The sequence below is a fragment of the Cladophialophora immunda genome (assembly GCF_000835495.1).
Source record: "Cladophialophora immunda strain CBS 83496 unplaced genomic scaffold supercont1.3, whole genome shotgun sequence".
NCBI classification, from domain to species: domain Eukaryota; kingdom Fungi; phylum Ascomycota; class Eurotiomycetes; order Chaetothyriales; family Herpotrichiellaceae; genus Cladophialophora; species Cladophialophora immunda.
The window spans coordinates 2,036,106-2,054,958 of record NW_015622543.1 but is presented as its reverse complement, the minus strand read 5'-3'; the positions used below and the strand labels follow the sequence as shown (position 1 = coordinate 2,054,958).

Genomic DNA, 18,853 nt, shown 5'->3' with positions numbered 1-18,853 from the left:
CCGGCGGACTCAAAATTCGAGTGAATGCTTCCGCTTATGCTGCCTTTTGCCAGACTGTCATTGCTGTGTCTGGTTTTGGCCTCACAGTAGAGTAGCTTTATACTGCAAATCGGTTTTCGATAGAACAGACATTTCGTTGTTCATTATACCGGGAAGATTGCTTCACCGTAAACGACAGAAGCTTATTCCAGATCACCGACACAAGCTGCCAGATATGCAATATGGCGACCTAGCTGGCAAGACGTTCATCGTCACGGGAGCGGCCTCGGGCATCCGTCCGAGCAACAGCGTTACTATTGGCGCGGCAACAGTCAAACGCAGGCTTGTTAAACATTCAAGCACCTGACGAAGTCGCCCGACAGAAAGAATCTGAAGGTGGTAGTGCACTTTCTGTTGCCTGTGACGTCGGATCAGCTAGAGCAATGAACGATGCTGTCAAAGCTGTCGTCGATCGTTTTGGCAGTCTTCATGGTTTGGCCGGGAGCTTGGAAAGACAGAGCTTCTGTGGCTAACTGGCTGCAGGTGCGGCCAATATGGCCGGTATCGCGCGAACCAAGAAGATAGCTCCTGTCCAATTTGCTCTCAAGACTCTTGATGACGATGACTGGGACACAATTCTGAGGGTAAATCTGGATGGCGTCAAAAACTCACTACGAGCCGAAATTCAATGTATGCAAGACGGGCGTTCAATTGTCAATGCATCGCGCACTGCTGGACAATCTGGACCGCCTAATTCCTCTCCGTATACCGTTTAGAAAATGGGGAGTTATCGGGCTTACAAAGTCCGTGGCGAGGGAAACAGTCCAACAGGGTATCCGGGTGAACGCTGTAGCTCCGTGAGTTCTGCGGTATCATTCTTCATACAGATGCTGATCCTCGTTCAGGAGGCGTCATCCAAACGCCGCTCACAGACTTTGTCAACCCCAAAAGAGAAACTTTTCTGAAAACGACCGCCTTAGGCCGGATAGGGCAACCTGAGGAGGTTGCAAGAACTGTTTTGTTTCTGCTGTCGGGCGCATCAAGCTTTATTACAGCCTCAGTAAATTTGGTGGTCCTGGGAATTGGCCTTCTGTCTCCTTAAATGACGCGTACTACTATTACAGTGACGAGCAAAAATCCAAAAAATCAGCAAGTGTGCCAAGGGTGGACGATAATTAAACGCAGCATATAGAAAGAAGTAGGAGATAGCCTCCCAGAGCTATAGTTAGTACATAAATAGAGATATATATCTCTTGAAATAGAAGATAAATTTAGTTTATATCGAAAATTATACTATAAATAGAGCTCTAGCGACCTATTAATAACTACTACTAGATAGAGAAATATTAAATCTACTAGAAAATAGTGTAGGATAGGTGGTAGAGACTCTAGATAGCCTATAATCTCTCGATATATAGCGAAATAGTTAAATATATAGGTATTAAGATCTCTTTACCGACAGTAGGGGAATCGATCTACTCTTATTGACCTCGGCTTAATCTAATCTAGGGCACCTGAACACCCCTTCCCAACTCCATTTCGCGATGCATATGACGCTTTCAAATGGGTACCGATTCTTCCGATCATTAATTTGACTCCCTGGACTAACCTTTCAGACGATCGAGCACGCTTCTGAGCTGCAGGTGGACCCCCAGAAGATTATATTGGCCGGATCCAGTGCTGGGTCCAATACGGTCAGTAAGGGAGGTTTGACGGAGACAAACCAGCTTTCGTGATCCCCCCGCCTAGTTTCCTGACGGCAGAATCATGGTAGGCTGCAGCATTGGCACTCAAGTTGGGAGACGAGGGAGCGTTGCGGAATATTCGTGGTCAACTACTTAATGTCCCAGCGCTGTGCCACCCTGATCTGTTCCCCCATGACAAATACGAGCTTGAAAGCTACGAGCAGAACTCTGACGCCCCTACCATCGATGGAAAAGCCATGAAATGATTTTGGGGTAAGCCACCGAAACCTTGGGCTCCTGATGTGAACTGATCTTTGGCCGTACAGCTCAATACCTTCCGGAGCCAACTCCAGATTATTTAACGAGCCCTTTACTGGCAACCTCACACGCTGCTCTGCCACCCGCACGTAAGATAATACCCCGGCAAGCCGTTCTCGGTCGTACTGAGCTGACATGCTATAGTAATTCAGGCAGCTGGCATGGATCCTCTGAGGGACGAAGATCTCGCCTATGCGGAATCACTGAAAGCTGCGGGGTGAGTTAGTGCTAAGTTAGCTATGATCAAACCATAATGACGGTCGTTCTAGTGTGGAAGTCGAGTTGAATGTGTACCCCGGCCTTCCCCATGGATTCATGCTGGCTGTTGATTTACCAGTCGTCTCTGAATACTATGACCACATGGTAAAATGGGTCACTGGTGTTGGGGTCACATGACCTCTGGCACGCCTTCCACCTTGGGATAGGCTGCCCACCTACTTCTACTGCACTTGACGCAGCTCTCCCCCCTCTCCTTCTTAGATACCTTAGAGATAGCCCAACACAGCACACGCGCCATTAAGTCAATTGAGTCAATACGACTCCTGGGCGATTGTGGCCTCTTTCCTTTGTTCTACTCTTCGCTCCGCTCCGATCCCAACAACCGGGATACTTTGTACCGTAGAGACATCTTCTTGAGGAGATGAATCGGGACTTCGTAACGTGTCTATATGTATCCATCGCGGAGTGACCGACCGACCGACCCGCCTTCGCCGGCCGTTCTGGAAGGTTTATTCGTGTGGTCACGATCTGTAGCTGAAAACGTAGGAGGCAAATGGGCGCCATGTGCGCACTAGATCGATTATATGGCTCCTTATATCTATACTTTGAAATGCATGAATTTATCCCATCACACAAAATGAGCAAATCGAGGAAAGAGGCAGCGTCGGGCAACTCATAAATCACAAGACTCTCCTTTTTGGCGTGTTCAGCCGATGTCCAATTGCAACTATTATACTAGAATTGGTTGTTGATCAAGAGCGCTGCTATGGCTCAATTTGGTGTCTCCGCGAAGGGTATCGTTGTAAACGCCGTTCGTGTCATTCGACGCAGATCCATTGGGCGTCGGTCGTCTTGCGCTTTGTTCGTCCTCCCCTTCTCTATCGTAGTCCACTTCAAAGTCGGCTGGATTTGGGCTAATGATCATTTCGTGATACTCGGAAGTGGTCCAAGGCATGTTGACCCCTTGTCGACCAAATTCGTTGACATAGTATCCGGCACCGGCTTCCTCCCAGATAAGGGTGGCAGTCCTTTCGTCGAGCCTTATTTGGTATTCATCAAAGACATCTTGTTTGACGTCAAGACTTCGAACATTATTTTCAATCATCCACACGACGGCTTTCACCGCGTAACGAGCCCATATCTCGGCCCAGGAGAAAAGACTTCCTCCTCGTGGTTGATGATTAGGACCGTACAGTGAGAAAAGATTCGGGAAGCCTGGTATAACCATTCCGAGGTAAGAACGAGCACCGTCCTTCTCCCAGCACGAAGATAGCTTGGTGCCATTCTTTCCGACATAGTCAATCGGGTAGAAGTACTTGCCAACTTCGAATCCGGCCCCTAAGACAATGAGGTCGAACTCCCGCTCTATACCATCTTTAGTCAGGATTCCTTTAGAGGTTATCCTATCGATCCCTTCAGTGACAAGCTCGACGTGCGGCTCTTTGAGAGTATCGTAGAAACCATTATCAACCACGAGTCGGCGTATAAGAGGGGCATATTTAGGGGTCAACTTCTCCACCAGGTCAGGCCGGTCATGAAATTTCATTTTGATAAAATTCGTAAGGCCTTCGCGCATGGTATCGTTACGCTCGTTGACACAGCCACCCTTTGCCCGCCACTCGTGATCTCGCACCTGAAGAGGAGCAAGTTCTAAACTCCGAAAGTATGCTGCGTAGCCATACCAGTGCCAATAGTAGGGCATGTTATCGCACAGCCACTTCATGGACGCGTCGACCTTGGAGTTATAGCCCTCGTATATCGCGATCCAGTTAGGCGTGCGCTGGTAGACGGTGACGGATTTTGCTGACCGAGCAACTCCAGGGACGAGTTGGGTGCCCGTCGAGCCAGTGCCGATCACTGCCACGTTTTTGTCTTGATATGGCACACTGTGGTCCCACTGCGTTGTGTGGAACATTGGGTTCTTGAAGGTCTGGATCCCGGGTATATTGGGCTTCTTTGCCGTTGCAAAGAGACCGCTAGCGCTTATAATCGACCGGGCTAGTGTGTGTTGTTCTCCCCCAAACTGCTTGTCTTGTATTGTTAAGTCCCAGGTCCCTAGTGACTCGTCCCAGGCTGCAGCCACAACCTCCTTCTGAAAGCGGATATCCTCAAAAACACCGTACTTTTTAGAGACCTGCTCTATATACCTTTGGTTCTCCTCTCTCGAGGCAAAATAACTCGCCCAAGGGTAGTTCTTCTCGAATTTATACTGAAAGAGGTAGCTGAGAGTATCCACGCGGCATTCTGGATACTGGTTCAAGAACCAGGTTCCTCCGACCCCTTTCTGTCGCTCGTATACAATGTATGGGACCCCAAGCCGCTTCAGCTGGATAGCTGCCGCAATGCCGCTAAGACCTGCGCCGATGATGACTACCTTGTGCTGTGCTAAGGTCGTCATGGAAGGCTTAATTGTCCATTGGACCCCGCGAGGGAATTCTTCGTAGGCGAGTTCTTCGTAACCAGGCAGAATGTCCCTATCATTGAGCGTTACACCAGCAAACAGATTCATAAGTTTCGTCGCCTCCGCAACAGTTGGTGGTTCGGGGACGCTTTCTTGAGGGCCCTTGACTAGATATTTGACGGCCTTCTCACGCACGGTCGACATGTCCTGCTCGCTCAGCACGTAGTCAAAGAGAGCCCCGCCCCGGATCTTCTGCTTCGTCACTTTCATGAGCGCGAGGTCGGGATCGGCAGTGACTTGGTAGAGAGCCATTCGTAGGGCATTGATACCCGCTTTATTCACCGCGGCCCGGATGAAGTTGGCATCTACAGACCACCCGGTGGACGGGTGAGATTCTCTTTTCGACTGAGAAGCTCTGGCCATCGTGGACAGGTTTGAAAGAGATCCTGGGTAGAGGAGCCGTAGACGATTGTTCGAATATGATGTGCCCCGCTGCAGATCTTGATAGGTATCAAAACATACTGCCAAGAAGGGGTGTTGCAAAAGGTTATCAGGACGCACCTCGCGGAACCAGGAATTGGCCGGGACTGAACTACCCGGGAAAAGAGTCTGCAGCGGGGGGTGTTCCCCTTGCGGGGCTCGCTTTACCACACCCTGCCAACGAGCACTTTGTTTGTTCCGGGTAGGACACAGTCCAAGACTAGCCCGTGTTCAATCCGAGAGCATTTCCGGTTCCGACTCGAGAATAACGAGTTGAGATTCTCGCTTGAATCGCTGAACCATCCTTTTACTCCTCCTGGGACCACTGGCCTGTTTCCAAGATGGACGCTGAGAAATTTGGACCTGTAATGCATGCTGAGCAGGCTGAGGCGAATGGGGAGATCTCCAAGGTTGGACATGGCGATGAGCGTCCACAAGGACTTTACGCAACGAAGACAGGGGGATATGTGCCCTCCGCCCCCGAAGAAAAGCGTCACCATAGGTCCCTCAACCGCAAGATTGACCTCTTCGTCCTGCCATTCTGTGTCATCATTTATCTCTTGAACGGTCTGGACCGTAGCAATATCGGAAATGCACAGACAGATGGATTTACCGATGACTTGGGAATGCCCAAGACCGCACTCAATACGGCCAGCTCTCTCTTCTTTGCGACTTTTGTGCCATTCCAGCCGATTTCAGCGGCCATCGGCAAAAGGGTTGGACAGCCACATTGGTTGGCTATAATTGCCTTTTGCTGGGGACTTCTCACACTGTTTCACGCCTTTGTCAAGAATCAGGCACAATTCATCGCCCTTCGTCTGTTGATGGGCTTTTTTGAGGCCGGCTTTTTTCCAACATGCACCTCCTATCTAGCCACCTGGTACCCTCGATTCGACCTTGCCTTACGGATTGCCATTTTCCAGGCTTTCTACGCTATCGCTGGGGCATTTGGTGGCTTGATAGCGTACGGGTGTTTCCACATCCGAGGACCCCTGTATGGATGGCAATACCTCTTTATTCTGGAGGGAGCAATCACCATGTTCGTCGCTTTGATCACTCCGATTTGGATGGCTCCTAGCCCCGATAAGGCCTGGTTTCTAGACACGACAGAACGAGCCTATGCGGTGCGGCGTATGATTATCGACACCCAGTCCGACCCGGCCGCCCACCGAAAGATTACCAAGCGCGATGTGATCGAGGCTTTTACAGATTGGAAGATTTGGGCCATTGTCCCCTTCAACACTCTCGCAGCTGTATCATCTTACGGCTTCAGCATTTTCTTTCCCCTTGTCGTTCAGGTAAGACAAAACTACGCCGGTCGAATGTCATGCACGAACTGACCGTGCAAAGGGCCTGGGCTACTCAGGGGCCACGGCCAACCTGATGACCGTGCCTCCATACGTATTAAGTGCCATCTTGGTCCTGGCTGTTGCTTACTCGTCCGATCACTTCCATGAGAGGACCATGCATATTCTGTTCGGCCTTACCATTGTGATTATTGGACTCATCTGCGACATCACTCTCCCGCTGTCCCACGTCCATGCACGCTATGGTGGCCTTGTTGTCCTCCTTGCCGGCAGTAACATCTCCTATCCGATCTTGATTGCATGGCTCGCAGGTAACACGCCGGAGCCAGGAAAGAGAACGGTCCTTCTGGGAATCAACGGGTACGGCAATCTGGGGGGAATTATCGGCAGTGAGCTGTTCCTGAGCAAGTATGGCCCGACTTACCGTTGGCCTCTAAAAGTCACGGTCGCCTTGGTTGCAGCTTCTTGGGTCGGTTTCGCCTTATATCACTTTGAACTAAGGTATGCCAATCACTACAGGGCGAAATGCCTCGCGAGAATGACCCCTGAAGAGATTGAGGATGAGAGGACAAACGACAAGCGATACGCGGACAAGAAGCGGACCTTTGTCTACGGGCTCTAATCCGAGACGAAGGTAGAGTACAGAGGTCACATGAGCGGGTAACCGCGTTGTTAGGCAAATCTATCCTCCTCGGTGGACAGCGGTCCCATCTCTGCGCGATCTGAAAATACAATAACTCGTTGTTTCAGAGCCAACTCGCGAGCCAATCTTCCTACTCCCTCAGCCGCCGGTCAATTAAAGGCGTCTAGAGGAGCCGCCTACGTCGAAGGGTGTGGACGAGAGGCCAGGAGAGGACACCACAAAGCCATCAGGTTGTGGAGCCCAGGATATACCAAGGCAACTCGTCAAAATAGGATATAATTCTCGTTATAGGGATAGAACGTATCTATTATTGAGAGCCAACTATTTCACCAAGGAGCAATACCGATAGGAGGCAAGAAATGTAAACTGCAAATGGTTAGCTAGCATTGGCAGACCACTAAGCGAAAGCCTATTCAAAGCCATTAAATGCCTCACCGGTTGAGAGGCTAGTTACCATTATTATCTATGCGGCGACCGTTATAGCGACCACCGTATAGCCCAGGCTAACGTATTCGAGCTCATCACGCGCTCGTGTCTACTCGGCTATCAGCTCCTCCGGAAGATATCCAAGAAGAGCGCGACAATATCTTTAACTAGAGCACTCCGGAGGCTGGGGCTAGGTCTGAATTCCTAAAGAGAGGACGGCTACCCGATTAGCAACCGTTATATCCCGGTCAAGACATTAGCACCCCAATAGTCCTAGAGTAGTTATTGGAAACGCAGTCCTCTTATCCCGTACCCATCAAACATAAATCAGATAGTATAGAAACTATAGTGTAGCACGAAGCGCTCCGGTGCTAACTAGCTAGTCGAGGAAGCCAATATCTAGGATTTTCTGTTCTCTAGTATAACTTTAAGGATGGCCTATAGGTAGATAGGCAGAGGGAATAGTAGGTCTTAATATCAATAGGTCTATCCTAACCACTTAGGTTATATAGGACTTAAAGTATAAGAGAAGCTTACGACTCTTATTAGGCTCTGACATGGGTCGAGTCGGCCCGGCGGGTCATAGGTTAGGTCGGGTTTTTCCTTAGGCTAACCTAACCTACTAAGAAATGGGCTAGCGCATGACGGGTTAAACCCTAAAGGAGGCTCAGTTCGGAGGAACTAGGGCTAAGCCCAACAGTCACGTATAGTGGAGAAATAATATTCCGTACGTAAGGGGAAAAGAGATAGGACGCCGTACGTAAGGTGAAGAGAGATAAGATATAAGGATAGCGTACGTAAGGGATAGATAGCGTATATAGAAGAGGGAGGTAAGGGAAAGAGGTAAGATAACGGATATCTCTTATAGTTAGGCTCTGACATAGGTCGGGTCGGGTCGGGTTAGGTCTAACCCGCGCTAAAGTTCTATTTATAGATACTAGTATCTATAAATAGATCTACTATAAAACCTATAAAATAGGCTATAAAATAGCTATCTAAGATAGATTATCTATTGTAATAACTATTATAATAATCACTTTAAAGACTAGATAGTGAACTGGGGCGAGGCTTCTAGCCATAGGCGCCAACTCGTACGGCGGTAGGTAACAGGCGCGTTCACATCTTGTCAAGCAGTTGATTGATTATCTTATTATTGTCCTCTCTATCTGCCCAGGCGAATAACAAAAGAAAAGACTACTAAGCTAAAGTGGTACTCTCGAACTGACTAATCAGAGAGTGGTAACGTTTACTTATATAATATATAGCTAAAAGCTGACTAATCACCTCGCTCGCCCGCCTTATATCTTAGGTCCTCTCCAAACCTTTCCCATTATATCCCTCTCATTATCGCTCGCTTTCTTAACGACCTTACTTAAGTCTCCTAACTAGCTTCACTAGCCCTCCTAGAATCATTAATTCTTCTTTATACCCTTTAAAGCCTCCGTAAAATTATCTAGTTATCTAGAATCTAATTCCTTCGAGCTCATGTTCGCGAGAGTTAACGCCTACCCACTTTACTTTAGGTAGCGCTTAACTATCTAGTAGATCTTTAAGGAGATCAGGAAGCGATCTTCGATATCGACCTAAATGGTAGATAACGCAGCCTATAAACGCACTTTCTCGTAAGTGTTAGCGTTAATAACCGTAAGAGCGTTCTTAACTACCTAAAGCCCATAGCTACTTTTATCTTATTAGTAGTTAGATATTAACTCGATATTTCGCGGTAGGATACTGAAAATACGCTCCTTTAACTACCAAATAAAAATATCTAACGCTAACTTACTATCGCTTAACTGACCGAATTAAGAGTTAATGATAGAGTACGACTATATTATCCTATCTGTTATGAAGATAAGCTAGTAGTTTTTAGCGCCTACTAAGTTATTATTAACGATAATAAGTCACCTAGAGAGATTATTAACGTCTCCCTAAGCCTTAAAATCTACTAGATTATTTACTTATCGGCATTAATTAATCTAAAAAAGAAACGCTAAACTCGAGATAATAGAGCACTTTACATAAGATTCTTTTTAAGAGATAGCGATCCCGGTATTAATAAAGGAACTACTAACCTATCCGTTATGGCTAGGACTCTAGAGCGCACTCCGAAGAGCTCTATTTAAGACGTTAACGATCTTATAGTTAGGATATCTAGGTAAGATCTAGTAGCTCTAAGTCTTAAGTTCTTCCTTCTATCGCTTAATTAGTTATATTAGGCTCTTTATCGGATCCTTATATTAGGCCGCGATTCTTTCTAGTCCTTCTAGGTATATAGCGACCCCTTTTTTAGCTATATATAGATAGGTAGACGCGTACCTTTCGGATATATACCTAGCGAGAAGACTTAACGTATTGACTATCTTTTCAACGCCGTATTTATAGTATTTCTGAATATCTTCGTAATTAACTAATAGCTTATTCTAGCCGTAATTCGTTTACTTAATATATTTTTAAATTAGCTCCTATATAAATATAATAGAACTTCTAGGGTTTAGAATCGGATTTAGTAAGTTCTTAGGTATATCGCTCCTAAGAGATTTTAGTAGAGAGACGGTACTAGAAGAGCTAGTAATACGCATTCCCTAACTTATAAGCTACTATCCTACCTTAATCCTATAGAAGAGTCCTGAAATCTTTAGCTTCTTTATACTTAGATTAAGGGAGATCGTTAAAGTTAGTAACTTAGGTCTAGGAGTCGTTATCTACGGCCGTAGTCGCTTTACTACGCTTAAGATATTAATTAGGTTAGCTTTTATTTAGTCTACCTATTCTAGACTCCTAATGATAGGATGTTCTTCTCCTAGTTTTATAAGTTATATTAAACTTCCTTATATTATATCTACTAAGCTAAACCGTATTAGAAGAGATCCTTACTAAGGTCGTATAGGAACTAAGGTGACTAACGGAGGAGTGACTAAGAGGACCGGAGAGAGAGTTTAATCTTATTAAGTAATACGTATATTCTAGCGTCTCGAGGAAGTATTAGAGGGGCCTATAAGTCCTATAAGACTTTTAATCTATAGCTATAGTAGGTTCCTAGTTTTAGAACGGGTAACTAGTTAGTAAGTTACTAGTATTAAAGTATTTTTAGTATTCTATACTTACGTATCGAGAGGGACTATAGATCCTAACTTTCCTTCTAACGTAAGGAGGTTAGTATAGTTCGCTAGAAGAACTCCCGTCTAGTATAAGTTATTCCTTTCTATAAAACTATATTAGGTAAGTATCTCTCTCTATACTAGGAGGTTACATTCTATACTCTAAGTATCTAGATTAGGTAGGTTTCCATTAAGGAGAGTTTAGATATTATCCATAATTAAGTAGGCTATAGCGTTAAAGTGTCTCCCCTTATTACGAACCGACTATATGGGAGGCTAAGGGAGAAAGACAGGAAGGAAGGTCAACCGAGGAGAATATATCAGATACTAGTGTCTTAGTAAACATATTAACGTAACTAGGCGGGGTAATAGAGTAATATACCTAAGTCAGCTCAGAAATATATTAATATATTTAATATGTTTAATAGAGTAATATATTAGATATATATCCTAAGTAGTATATAGCTATACTTAGCTATATAGTTCTCCTCGTAGTCAATAATAGTTACGGAGAATCGAGTTCCTTACGATTATCTACTATATATATAGGTCTATATACTATATACTTAGTTTCTAGTCTTAGCTATAGCGTCTCTCCCTACTATATTACTAAGCGAACTACCGTAGGTTTACTTATAGATACCTTACGTATTATATAGTAGCTTATAACACATTAACTATTAGCTTAGATAGTAGTAGACTTAACGATAATATCTAGTAGCTCTAACCCTAAGTCGCCCGAGCTAAGACTTACCTAGTAACTTAATACCTCTACTATAAGTGTTACTACCTTAACTATTAATAATATAGAGACTAGAAAGATAAAGGATAACCTTAAGGTTAAATAGTACTATAGAGATAGAAGTAAACTTAGTATATATCTTATGTAGTTAAAGACGGTATTTATCTTATAACGTACTAAATACCCTATCTACGCAGAAAAAGTTTTATTTATAGGACTTTAGCTCTATAGGTTAGCGTTTGAATAGTTTAAATCTATCATAGGGGATTACCTTAGCTCTATATTAGCGTAGCGAAGCCTAGAGATAAACGAAATCTTTAGAAACTTCTTAGTTTTTGAAGAAAGAATCAAGTAGATCTTTAGGATACTAGGAGAGGAACAGTTAGTAGCCTAGAGGATCTATTAACTTAAATAGATAGGATCTACTACGTAGTATTATACTATATTCTAATATTATACTTCGAAATTAGATTAGGAAGATAAAGCTTTCGCCTTAATCTATTATTAGGGGCTAAAGGATTTAGTTAAAGATAGAATAGAGATAGATTATCCTAATAAGTATAAATCGCTCGTTAAACTCTCTATCGAGACTAATAACTAGTTATATAAACGCTAAATAGAAAGAAAAGGGACTTTTATAGGGGGTACGACTTATAAGAATAAATAATACTACGAAGAACTAATAGACTTAGACATAATCTAACGCGGTAGTTCTACTCACTAAAAAGCGTAAGGAGGATAACCTAAGGTTAGGAATGATAAGTCTTATAGATTACTATAGTTAGAGCGAGAGAAACATAAGAAAAATAATCTATACTATAGATATGGAAAATCTAGACATTGTACGAAAGATTATAAGAACGGTCTAACGCTATATATGATGGACGACGGTATAGCCGGTTATAAAGGAATAAAGGCCGATACTTTATAGAGAGCTTAGATAGTAACTAATAGTTAGAGTAATATAGTATAGGAGGACTATCTAGGTACGGAATCTCAAAAGGAGATAGGTGGATCTAAATAAGATATAAAGCTTAAGGAGGAAGCTACCTTAGAAGAACGGGAACAATAAGAAGAATTATAGTATTAGCTCTTATTATAGATAGCGTATTATAACGATAGATATATAATCTATTACTCGGAAAAGATTAGGAGTAAATAGTTTCTAAAATAATAAGGAAGAGTAATAAGACGAGCTAATAAGCTAAAGTATTAGGAAGTATTTAGGGCTAACTATAAGGATACTAATAACGAATAAGGATTCTAGATAATGTATATATTAGAACTAGAAGAATCTACTATATTTATCGTAATTAAATATAACGATAAGGAAATAATAATAATCATACTCTACTAGAGATTACTAAAATGTTAGTACTAAGATAATTATGGACTAGAAGTGAAATATCTCTACTCTATATTCGACTTAGGATAACTAGCTAATAAATTAGTTTTAGTTATAATAGAAATCTACTAGGCTATAGAGATAGGATATATAGTTCTAGGAATGTATTCGCATATAAGAAAAGGTAATAAAGCGTTTATAATACTAATCGTACCGCCGTAAGAATAGAGTCTTAATATAATAATAGTACTAGAAGGCACTAGAATAGTATAACTAGTTTATACCTACGAAAGATACTAGGACTACTAGGTAGTCGTATATATTAGAGAAGCGTAGACTAATATTAGAGAATTATATAATAATATCGATCTACTTATAGGATATTAACTAATATATATACTTTATAACGGTTATATAAACGATAATATTATTATCTAAGAACTAAATAAGAACCTTATACTAGGGGAGGATACTATATACCGATAGTATATAGTACTAGAAAGTGATAAGTATAATATCGAGATCGCTACTAACTTTAGGAAGATAGACGACTACGAGGCTAAGTATTACCTTAGTATACCGCACTAATACGTAGTTTATAACTCTTTTAGGTTACTATAATCACTACTTAAGAAAATCAATATAAAATAGTACTAGGATCGAGAGTACGAATATAAAGAAGATATATATATCTATTAACTAATGAAACTAGCGATAGTTAAAATAAGACTTCTAGAGGAGACTATAAAGAAAATTATTACTAAGAGAAATAAACTTAAAGAAGTATAGTGAGAAAAAGGAGTTATTCTTAAGCTAATTCTATCGATATTAGGACCCTTAAGGAATAGAAAGGTAATTAACGAATAAGAAGATCTAGACTATTACTATAAAAGACTTTTATATGAAGATAAAGACTACTAATAGTAATATAGAGATTATTTATATTACTAGAACGTTAATCTAAGATAACTCTATATACTAATACTTAGAGGAGTCTACGCTAACCTTATAGAGGTAGGCTAAATATATAATAAATAAGAATACTAATAGAGAAGAGAATTATACCTATATTACTAAGAAGGTATATTAAACATAATGTTTACTAATAGTAGTGACGGTAGAGGAGATCCGTATAGACTATTTATTATTGAAGAAATAGTCGATAACTAAGTAGATAGAGATTTTATAGCGGATAATTTCTACTACCTAAATAAGGAAAAATACGATACGAAGATAAAGTATTAATACGTCTATAATATTAACTTAGATATTGAAAATATCCTAGTATACCCTAAGATATTAGAAATATTAGAAGAGTATTTTAATACTAAATACTAATAGGATAGAGAGTAATATATATACTAACTAAAAAACTTATAAGTGACGACTTAATAAGGTAGAGGAGTTATAATAATAACCTAAGGGTTAGAAAGCCTTAGAAGTTAAGAGAGATAACTATATTAGATAATCGCTACGTAGCTCTTATAGTAGAATTAGCGAATATTTAGATTACTATTATAATTAACTTAGGAGCTAACTAAAGCTATATAAGTACGACTATAGCTAGAAAACTATATGAATATAAAGTAAAGAAAAGACTTCTATACCCCTTAAAGATAGTAGATGGATAACTATTAAGATAGGTAACGATAGAAATGAAAAATGTTCCGTTAATAATTACGAAATATGAGGAAATAATAAACCTAGATATAACGGATATTCTAGGATATAACGTAGTTTTAGGAATAGACTAGCTTTAAAAATATAACCTAACTATTAACTAGTAAATAAAGATAGTAATATTTACGAAATATAGTACTATATAAAGGGAGGACCGATTATCCTTAAAGGCTCTAAAAAGAACGATTTTAGTGCGACTAATAGAACGTATATTAGTTAACTCTAGTATTAGGGAAATACTACCGGAATATAAAGACTTTAAAGACCTCGCTAAAGAAAGAGAAGGTAACGTAGCCTTACTAGAATATAAACTATAGGATTATAAGATACTCTTAGAAGAAGAAAATAATCTAGAATACTACGTACGACTAATCTTAATATCTAAAAAGGAAGAGGACTTTCTTAAAGAATACATTAATAAATACCTAGTAAAAGAGTTTATTAGACCTTTAAAGTCAAAAGTAGCTTATATAGTACTCTTTATACTAAAAAAGGATAGGGGATTAAGACTATATATTAACTATAGATATCTTAACGCGATAATAAAGAAAAATCGATATCTAATACTAAGAATTAATAAACTATAAGACCGACTCTTAGGAGCTAAATAGTTTACGGTAATTAACGTTAGAGACGCCTACTATAGGGTAAGAATAAAGGAAGGAGAGGAGTGGAAGATAGTGTTCAGAACTAGATAGGTGTTACGAACCGACCATATAGGAGGCTAAGGGAGAGAGGTAGGAAGGAAGGTCTACTAAGGAGAACATGTTAAACGCTAACGTCTTAGTAAAACATATTAGTATAACTAAGCGGGGTAATAGAGTAATATACCTAGATTAGCTTAGAAACATATTGATATATTTAATATATTTAATAGAGTAATATATTAGATATGTATCCTAAGTAGTATATAGTCACACTTAGCTATATAGTTCTCCTCGTAGTTAATAACCGTTATATAGAATTAAGTTCCTTATAATCATCTACTATATATATAGGTCTATATACTATATACTTAGTTTCCAGTCTTAGCTATAGCGTCCCTCCCTACTATATCACTAAGTAAACTACCGTAGGTTTACCTATGGATACCTTACGTATTATATAGTAGCTCGTAATATATTAACTACTATCTTAGATAGTAGCGGAATCAATAATAATATCTAGTAGCTCTAACCCTAAGTCACCTAAGCTTAGGCTCACTTAGTAACCTAATACCTCTACTATAAGCGTTACTACTTTAACTATTAATAATATGGAGGCCGGAAAGATAAAGGACGACCTTAAGGTTAAATAGTACTATAGAGATAGAAGTAAACTTAGTATATATCTTATATAGTTAAAGGCGGTATTTACCTTATAATATACTAAATACTCTACCTACGTAGAAAAAGTTTTATTTATAGGACTTTAGCTACGCGGGTTAGCGTTTAAGTAGTTTAAACCTATTATAGGGGATTACCTCGGCTCTATACTAGCGTAGCGAAGCCTAGAGATAAATGAAATCTTTGGAAACTTCTTAGTTTTTGAAGAAAGAATTAAGTAGATCTTTAGGATACTAAGAGAGGAATAGTTAGTAGCCTAGAGGATCCATTAACTTAAGTAGATAGGATCCGCTACGTAGTATTATACTATATTCTAACGCTATACTTCGAAACTAGATTAGGAAGATAAAGCTTTTACCTTAGTCTATTATTAGGGACTAAAGGATTCGATTAAAGATAGGATAGGGATAGATCGTCCTAACGAGTATAAATTACTTATTAAACTCTCTATCGAGACTGATAACTAGTTATATAAACGCTAGATAGAAAGAAAAGGGACTTTTATAGGGGGTACGACCTATAAGAATAAATAATACTACGGAGAACCGATAGACTTAGATATAATCTAACGCGGTAGTTCTACTCACTAGAAAGTACGAGGAGGATAATCTAAGGTTAGGAATAATAGGTCTCGTAGATTACTATAGTTAGAGCGAGAGAAACGTAAGAAAAACAATCTATACTATAGATACGGAAAATCCAGATACTATATAAAAGATTATAAGAACGGTCTAATACTATATATAATAGACGATAATATAGCTAGTTATGAAGAAATAAAGGCTAATACTTTATAGGAAGCTTAGATAGTAGCCGATAGTCAGAGTAATATAGTATAGGAGGACTATCTAGGTACGGAATCTCAAAGGGAGATAGGTAGATCTAAATAAGATATAAAACCTAAGGAGGAAGCTACCTTAGAAGAATAGGAATAATAAGAAGAATTATAGTATTAGCTCTTATTATAGATAGCGTACTATAATAATAGATATATAACTTACTACTTAGAAAAGATTAGGAGTAGATAGTTTCTAAAACAATAAAGAAGAGTAGTAAGATAAGCTAATAAGCTAAAGCGTTAGGAAGTATTTAGGGCTAACTATAAGGATACTAATAACGAATAAGGATTCTAGATAATATATATATTAGAACTAGAAGAATCTACTATATTTATCGTGATTAAATATAATAATAAGGAAATAATAATAATTATACTTTACTAAAGATTATTAAAATACTAATATAAAGATAATTACGGACTAAAAGTGGAGTATCTCCACCCTATATTCGATCTAAGGTAGTTAGCTAATAAACTAGTTTTAATTACGATAGAAATCTACTAGGCTATAGAGGCGGGATATACTATTCTAGGGATATATTCGCATATAAGAAAAGGTGATAAAGCGTTTATAATACTAATTATACTACCATAAGAATAAAGCCTTAATATAATAATAGTATCAGAAGGTACTAGAATAGTATAACTAGTCTATACCTACGAAAGATGCTAGGACTACTAGGTAGTCGCGTATATTAGAGAAGCGTAGACTAATATAGGAGAATTATACGACGATATTAACCTACTTATAGATTACCGACTAATATATATACTTTATAATGGTTACGTAAATAATAACGTTATTATCTAAGAACTAAATAAGAACCTTATACTAGGGGAGGATACTATATACTAATAGTACGTAGTATTAGAAAGTGATAAGTATAATATTAAGATCGTTACTAACTTCTAGAAGATAGATAACTATAAGACTAAGTATTATCTTAATATACTATATTAATACGTAGTTTATAATCCTTTTAGATTACTATAATTACTACTTAAGAAAATCAATATAAAATAGTACTAGAACTAAGAGTGTGAATATAAAGAAGATATATATATCTATTAACTAATAGAACTAGTGATAGTTAAAATAAGACTCCTAGAGGAGACTATAAAGAGAATTATTACTAGAAGAAACGAACTTAAAGGAGTATAGTGAGAAAAAGGAGTTATTCTTAAACTAATTCTATCAATATTAGGACTATTAAGGAATAGAAAGGTGATTAACGAGCGTAAAGATCTAGACTATTACTATAAAAGACTTTCGTACGAAGATAAAGACTACTAATAGTAATACGGAGATCATTTATATTATTAGAATGTCGACCCGAGATAGCTCTATATACTAATACTTAGAGGAGTCTATACTAACCTTATAGAGGTAGGCCGAATATATAATAAATAAGAATACTAATAGAGGAGAGAGTTATACTTACATTACTAAGAAGGTATACTAAATATAATGTTTACCGATAGTAATAATGGCGGAGGAGATCCGTATAGGCTATTTATTATTAAAGAAATAGTTAATAATAGAGTAGACGGAAATTTCATAGCGGATAACTTCTACTACCTAAATAAAGAGAAATGCGATATAAAGATAAAGTACTAATATATTTATAATATTAACTTAGACGTTAAAAATATCCTAATATACCCTAAGATATTTAATATATTAGAAGAGTATTTTAATACTAAGTACTAATAGGATAGAGAGTAATATATATACTAACTAAAAAACTTATAAGTGATAACTTAATAAGGTAGAGGAGTTATAATAATAACCTAAGAGTTAGAAAGCCTTAGAAGTTAAGAGAAATGACTATATTAGACAATCGCTACGTAACTCTTACGGTAGAATTAGCGAATATCTAGATTACTATCATAATTAACTTAGGAGCTAACCGGAACTATACGAGTATAACTATAGTTAGAAAACTATATAAATATAAAGTAAAGAAAAGACTTCTATACCCCTTAAAGATAATAGATAGATAACTATTAAGATAGGTAATAATAGAAATGAAAAACGTTCCGTTAATAATTACGAAATATAAGGAAATAATAAACCTAGATATAATAGATATCCTAGGATATAACGTAGTTTTAGGAATAGACTAGCTTTAAAAATATAACCTAACTATTAACTAGTAAACGAGAATAGTAATATTTACGAAATATAGTACTATATAAAGGGAGGACTAATTATCCTTAAAGGCTCTAAAAAGAACGATTTTAGTGCGACTAATAGAACGTATACTAGCTAGCTCTAGTATTAGGGAGATACTACTAGAATATAAAGACTTTAAAGACCTTACTAAAGAAAGAGAAGGTAATACGGCCTTACTAGAATATAAACTA

At 39.0% G+C, this 18,853-nt stretch overlaps 2 protein-coding genes across 2 annotated transcripts; both read left to right on the top strand.

Moving 5' to 3' along the window:
• Window positions 1-533: 533 nt before the first annotated feature.
• On the top strand, window positions 534-755 carry PV07_05196 (uncharacterized protein; the record flags this gene model as incomplete). The annotated part of the gene is made up of 1 exon (XM_016392075.1): window positions 534-755. One exon carries the CDS (start codon window positions 534-536, stop codon window positions 753-755), a length of 222 nt encoding a protein of 73 aa, XP_016249594.1.
• Window positions 756-2,143: 1,388 nt separating this feature from the next.
• Window positions 2,144-2,378, top strand: PV07_05195 (uncharacterized protein; the record flags this gene model as incomplete). The annotated part of the gene is made up of 2 exons (XM_016392074.1): window positions 2,144-2,199; window positions 2,252-2,378. 2 exons carry the CDS (start codon window positions 2,144-2,146, stop codon window positions 2,376-2,378), a joined length of 183 nt encoding a protein of 60 aa, XP_016249593.1.
• Between the last annotated feature and the right edge of the window lie 16,475 nt (window positions 2,379-18,853).